Genomic DNA, 7,214 nt, shown 5'->3' with positions numbered 1-7,214 from the left:
CACAAATGCTGGTCTTGTTTTTTTGCTTTCCCATTCGCATGTCAGTCATTTTTGTGCAAGGAGCTCTGATTCAAGACAGTTGTTGAAAAACTCCAATCTCATTTTCTCCTCTAACTTTGAAATCATCCTACATTTTTTTTTTTGAAGCTATTATTTTTTTTATTTTGTTTGGTAAAAAATGATTTGACTCTCCTTGCATGTTCACTTTGTAAACACTGGGCTGGAACTTCTGCAGTGATGTAGGACCATTTAGAAGTTGGGGGAGAAAATGAAGAAAAAAAGACATGAACATCTTGGATGACATGGGGTTGAGTAAATTATCAGGAAATGTTTATTTTGGAAACAAAAATGGAAAACAAAAATCAAATATAATCAAATTCATGTGAACATAAAATGACTGTCAACTTCAGGTAGAAATGAATATTCAAATGCAGCTGCACCTTTCATTATTGTTTTCTGGAGGAATTTCCTAATCATCCAATCATTAGCCAAGGCACTGCCACACAGAGCTGCAGAAAATACATTAGGTATTTAAAATAAATGAAACAACAGCCTCTAATTCAATAAATAAATAATAAATAAATAATCTGATTACAGTGAATGTGGGTGGACAAGTCCTCACCACATTTTGCTGATTTTTACTGAAGAGATATCTCTTATGTTTGAGCAGGTCATTCATTTCATTCGTGTTTGTCTCATATTGAGAAGCAGGCTGATACATAAAATAATTTTCATTAACTGAGTTTTGAACATTTCAAGTTGTAATGTTATTGTTTACATTACAATTTTGACTTGAAAATTAACAAATACTATAAATCTTAACTCCAGATCAACACATATCTGAGATTATTGATCCATTTTAGACTATTCTCTAATTCAGTTCAATGTACAGCATACTATGAAGAATCTGTTGAATCTATTATAAAATATCTAATATTAAGAATAAGAATCAAATATTAAAAAACTCTTCTGTGACAGGGTTTGTTACCTTGCAGGTACAGCATGTCCATTTCAGGCTGCTCCTTGATCTTACGGCCATTGTCAAACTGGCTGCCAAAGCTGGATGTTTCCACAAACGCTCCAGTGAGGGAATAACCTGCTTCATATGGACTGATCTCAAACCAGGGGTCTGCAGACAGAAGACACCACCATATAACAGTGAACACAAACACAATAACTCTCTTTCCCTATCTGTCGTACACTACTAACGTCTCCGTTCCCTCCATCAGGGAACGAGGGTATCAGACACATCCTAACACAGACCTCCATCTCCTTGCTGTTTGCATTGCTTGTCGATCACTGTGTAGATGGGAAACGGGTCTTTACTGAGATGGTCCCACTGATCTGAGAGTGTGTGTTCATCAATCTGAAGAGAATATATACATACCTTTCAAAAGTTTGGAGTCAGTAAATTTTTATTCTTTCTTTTTATGAAAGAAATTAATACTTTTATTCAACAAGCATGTGTTAAATTGATAAATTAGTGATAGCAAAGACTTATTTTGTTAAAAAATATTTATATTTTGAATAAATGCTGTTCTTTTGAACTTTTTATTCAAACTGTAAGACATTCAGGGTGTTTAATTACCAACAATTTCAAGTCATAAAACCTGCTCAACCTGCTAATCAAACATTCATATTAATTATTTAAATATATATTACTTAAAAACATTTCCAAATAACAAAAAAAAAAAAAAAAATAAATACATTTTAAGACTCATTATGACCACCTAATAAAGATCATAAATCATTTTAGTCTTAAAGGGCTGTGATATGAATATTTACAGACCTCTTTCACATATGTTGTGATAACCATCGCTGCCCAGATGTGAGTCATGCTGAAGTCTTTTCCATCCCTTCCTGTACTTTCCCAGTATTTTGTCAGCTTTTCATATGTGTCTCCCCTGCTCACTCCTGGACCGTTGAGTCTCTCAATGATTTTGTTTTTCACGGCCTCTAGTTTGGTGGACCAGTCTGGTTCTTTGTATAAGGAGGCCATGCACCTTCAGAGAAGAACATACTGCTGTCATTTTTGACATTCAACCCAATTCAATCTCTCTGTGTTTGTTGTTTCTCAGGGTTCGTACCAGGTGGATCCAGAGACTCCGCTCAGATAAAGGATGCAGTCCAGAAGACCCGCTTTGTCAAGCTCAACCAGGGATCCCAGCAAACCCACCATGGCTCTTTGTCCTCCTCCAGAACCCAGTAATGCAATGTTTGGTACGTTATCCTGAAACACACACACTTTGATTTGGAAAGCATTTACATTCACACTACCCTGACTGTTGCACCACACCCTGGACTACGTTCCCCATCAGCCATTGCACTGATCACCTGTGTCCAATCAGAGACTCTATTTAAGCCCCGGACTTCCTCTCAGTAGTCGCAGAGTATTGGATTGTTGTTAGCTGCCATACGGAGCCTCTTTGTTATTCCTTAGCCTAGTTCTAGAGTCTTGTATTTCTGGCCTTGTTATATTGTCTGTTCTGTCTTGCTGCCTGCCTTTTGGAACTCTAACCTGTCATTTCTGAATACCCTTTTGCCCTAGCCCCTTGGATAACGTTTGCTGTTCATCAACCCTCGCCTGCTTCACAGACTACTCTTGTGTCTTGCTCCTCATATACCTGTTTGCCCTGTTTCCACGGAGGTGGCAGCTGAAAATCACTATGAAAATCACTTTTAACAAGTTTCAAACATGTTAATGGAATTAGAAACCTATCCAGTGTACTTTCTTAAAGATGAATATATATACTTCATCCTTTCCCCAAATGCATTTGAAAAAAATCTGCTAAAAAAGTTTGTACTTGTTGAAAGCATGAAATAACTACATTTAGAGTGCACTTTCAGTTAGTATAGACATGTCAGTCTATGTTTAGTGTATTTATCATGAAGTAAATATATTTTAAACACAATTAGGTGTATTTATTTTTCACTGGGGCCCCATGGCTCCAGAAACCAACTCAGTCTTAAATATGCACAAATTGTGTTGCAAACATTTGATGTTCAGCGGCTGCAAAAACATTTGTATGTCATTTCAAGAAGGTGTGGGCAGATATGTGATGTATAAGATTTTTTACCCAGTCACAGTTTATCTGAAGCTTCCGCAGGCATTGTAGAACAGTTTTTTTCCTTCTGGCTACAAACGCCTCCTCTTTCTCATTCAGAGAATGTTGGATTCTCACCTCACTGTTGCTGCACCTGCAAAGACATACAGACTGAATTTAACATCACATATTATTATTTTTATTAATTTTTGATTTCAGATTTAAAAAACAATTTAGTCTGTAGTTAATTTTTAACAGTTACTCTCAAATTGATCTAGTTAAGCTGCTTTAGTGAATCTGAGCAGGATTACCTTGAACTGGATCCACCCATCTATAAGACAACACAACTGATATCAATGCTCAAATCTGGAAAATGTATATGAGATGCTCAGATAAAGGATGCAGTCCAGAAGACCTACATTATCCACCATGGCTCTTTGTCTTCCTATAGAACCCAGTAATTCAGTAGCAGAACTCAGTAATGGGACCTCATTCTGAAATGCACAAAAAAAACATTTGTAGGTTATTTTAAGAAGGTATTATATATTCATCGGTCACAAAAAACATTTGTAGGTCATTTTAAGATGGTACAGATATTATATATTACATGTAAGATTTTTTACTCCATCATAGTGTATCCCTGGGTCGGTGATTGTGATTTCACCAAGTACAATATGTTCCTGGATCAACATCCTTGTTAGATGCCTATAGACCCTTGTTAATCAGCTATCATTTCCATCTGATTTTAGGAATAAATTTAAATTTAAATACATTTTAATCTCAAATGCTCGTCTTGTCTTTCTCTCCCTGAACTCTGTGTATTCTGACTCAAGACAGTTAGGGTATGAAAAACTCCAATTGTATTTTCTTCCTCAACTTCAAAAATCATTTCAAAATCATCCTACATCGCTGCAGAAGTACCAACCCAGTCTTTGCAAAGTGAACATGCAAAGAAGATCAAACACCCTCAACAAAGAAGGTAAAACAGAAGATTTTGAAGTTGAGGGAGAACATAAGAACATGAGTTTTTCGACATACACTAACTGTCATGAACCAGAACAAAAACAGTCCAGGCAGAGTAAGACAAGACGAGCGTTTGGGATTAAAAAGTATATAAATTGTATTATTTTTATGAAAATAACAGATCGTTACGCTAGATAACATTTGGGATTGTTTGGAGCCACATTTAAACTGAATTTTGGAAGTTCAAAATCGGGGCACCATATCCGTCCATTATATGTAGAAAAATGCTGAAATGTTTTCCTCAAAAAATATAATTTCTTTATGACTGAAGAAAGAAAGACATGAACATCTTGGATGACAAGGGCGCAAGTACATTATATGTGAATCTTTGTTTTGGAAGTGAACTTCTCCTTTAAGTCACTTTGTCTCATTTCATGAACTAATTAATTAATTCATTCATTCATTCATATCTGAAGCTCCTGCAGGCTGTGTACAACAGTGTTTCTCCTCCTAGTTCTTCACATCTGTTGCATTTGCAAAACTCTGGCCATTTGATAATACCTATAATATCAAAATCAACTGTGGACAGCAGATCCTTTTCCTATTTAGCACCCAAACTCTGGAACAATCTATTTAGCGTTGTTCACAGATACACACTTTCAGTAATCTTCCATAAATTTGAGCATCATTAACTTGAACTGGATCCATCCATCTATAAAACAATACAATTGCCATAAAAGTTCAAATCTGGCAGATGTACAGGATGCTTAAAAAAGGATGCAGTCCAGAAGACCTACATTATGGAGCTGAACCAGGGATCCCATCAAATCCACTATGGCTCTTTGTCCTCCAAAACCCAGGAATGCAATGTTTGGCACCTCATTCTGAAATGCAGTTTGATTCATAAACATTAATGTACATTAGTCACAAAAACATCTGTAGGTCATTTTAAGAAAGTGCAGGCATTATATCAATATATTTTTACAGTGTATCAGGCATCACTTGTAACCCAACGTGTTCAACTCTAGGTTTGGCTCCCGTGAAAGCTGAATGACCAACTCTTTCACCTTCAATATCCATGACTGAGGGGCCCTTAAGTAAGGCACCGAACCTCCAACTGTGCCCCAGGTGCCACAACCAAAAAGGTTGCCCATTGCTCTGGTGTGTGTGTGTATGTGTGTGTTCACTACTTACAGCTCCTAATGTGTTTGCACTTGGATGGGTTAAATGCTAAGAGTTATACTTTACTTGGTCTTCATGTCATTTCATTTCAATTCGTCTCCTCCTTATTTTTAATCAGAGAGTGTTTGATTCTCACCTCACTGCTGCGGCTGCAAAGACATAAAGACTCAATTTAACATCAAATAAAATTATTTCATACATTGTTGATTTTTCAAATACAATTTACATTGATCAGTTATTCTCAGTAGACTGTAGACTGTAATTGTGTAAGTAATGCAGCAAAGTGCTTATTTTACTGCTTTTATGAATATGAGCACAGTTACCTTGAACTGGATCCTCCCATCTATAAAACAACACAACTGATATTAAAATTAAAATGTATTATGGGAGAAATCATTTAATTTTAAGTTTTAATTTTTTGTAAAAGTATGCTGTAAATGATTTAAAACATATAGCCTACTTACTTCTTGTAAGGTTCTTGTGTAGTCTTGTACAGTCGAGAGATTCACCAATAATAACAGCAGCTGTTGTCTCTCCTACTGGGCAGTGGAAAAACCACAAGTCAAGACATCGTCATTTGGAGTAGAGATGGTGCATTAACTTAAAACCACAGACAGAGATAAGAAAGATGTTCTTACATGCAATTTCCTTGTAACTGAGAATTACTAGCAGTCAAGTGATAAGAAAAATGCATAACACTTTACAATACGGGTGCACTAATATGCATTAAATAATGCTTAACAAATGCACAGATTATTGCAAGTTAATGTGTAACTCCTGAAGAACTAAACCATTTATTAATGATTACTGCATCAGCAACTAATGAACTTTCTACATGATTCGAAGATTGAGCAATCAGTAAACTGTTGCTAGTTAAATGTGTTATAATGTATTAATTCCCTAACAACATATTATATTAACTTGAATTACTACAATGCTCAAAGCTATGTACTTCAACTTCCAGTTGTCTGCTTTAATTAATCATTAGCTAATGATTGGCAAAGGTATCATTATGTTATGACTTTACTTATTGAGGCAATAGATTTCTATGTTAAGGGGTTATGGATTTTGGATTAGTTAGTCATGTGCCTTAACAAGGAAAGTCATAACATAATGATACATTTGCCAATCATTAACCCATGATTAATTGAAGCAGTCAACTGCAAGTTAATGGCTTCGACCCATTGTGGTAATTAACACATGAATTTACACTATTAGTTAATAATACTATATGTTATTAGGGAATTAATACATTATGACACATTTAACTAATGACTGATTAATTGAATAATAGCTGAATAACTGATTACTTAATCTATGAATCATATAGAAGTTTCATTTGTTGCTGATGCAGTAATTCTGTGCATTAGTTAAGCATGAGTTAATACATATTAATGCCACTGTATTGTAAAGTGTTACAGATTAAGGAGATACTTTTAAAAATAATAAGATCCTTAATAATTTAATAATAAGATACTTTTTGTGATTGATAAGTGATTTTAGTGTTGTGAAGTAATCATAAATATTGCAATGAAAATTGCTGATGTTGTTTTCATGCATACATTTTCAAGTTTTAAGTGTTTGAGACATGAACTGGAGATGAAACATGAGACATGCAATGTGTGAAGAAAATTGAAAAATCAAGGCAAATCCAAAAAAATGTGCATTTATGAAGCTGATTTTGCCAAATTATGCAAAAAATGTGAAAATTATATTTAATGTGTTTATATAGGGTGTGGTGGTGAGCAAATGGTTTTTAAGTCACAAATCAATACAAATTAACATTGGTTAAAATAACAATAAAAAAAATTAAATGCAAATTACATATTAAGTTGTTTAATTTAAATAAGGGCTGAAACTAACAATTATTTTGATAATCAAATTAATTTAATTAATTTAACGAATATTACAATATTGAATATTGTTCATAGACTTTTGTTATAAAGCAGTATGCGCTATACCGCAAACCTACCACAATGCCATAACATCAAGCAAATCATGGCAATGGAGAAATGCCATGGACAA

General features: G+C 34.6%; 1 protein-coding gene across 1 annotated transcript; it reads right to left on the bottom strand.

Annotated features, from left to right (window-relative positions):
- Positions 1–440: 440 nt before the first annotated feature.
- Positions 441–5,739, bottom strand: LOC127158265 (cytosolic phospholipase A2 gamma-like; the record flags this gene model as incomplete). The annotated part of the gene is made up of 12 exons (XM_051101441.1): positions 5,654–5,739; positions 5,513–5,532; positions 4,993–5,338; positions 4,805–4,891; positions 3,464–3,538; positions 3,356–3,375; positions 3,078–3,198; positions 2,088–2,230; positions 1,790–2,003; positions 1,264–1,366; positions 989–1,129; positions 441–509 (listed from the first exon to the last, which is right to left on the bottom strand). Coding segments are annotated over exons 4-12 (913 nt in total), but the record flags the coding sequence as incomplete, so codon positions are not given.
- Between the last annotated feature and the right edge of the window lie 1,475 nt (positions 5,740–7,214).

The sequence above is a fragment of the Labeo rohita genome, unplaced genomic scaffold (genome assembly GCF_022985175.1).
Source record: "Labeo rohita strain BAU-BD-2019 unplaced genomic scaffold, IGBB_LRoh.1.0 scaffold_1420, whole genome shotgun sequence".
Taxonomy (NCBI): domain Eukaryota; kingdom Metazoa; phylum Chordata; class Actinopteri; order Cypriniformes; family Cyprinidae; genus Labeo; species Labeo rohita.
Note: the sequence above shows the minus strand (reverse complement) of the source record. Positions and strands in the feature narration are given on the sequence as shown.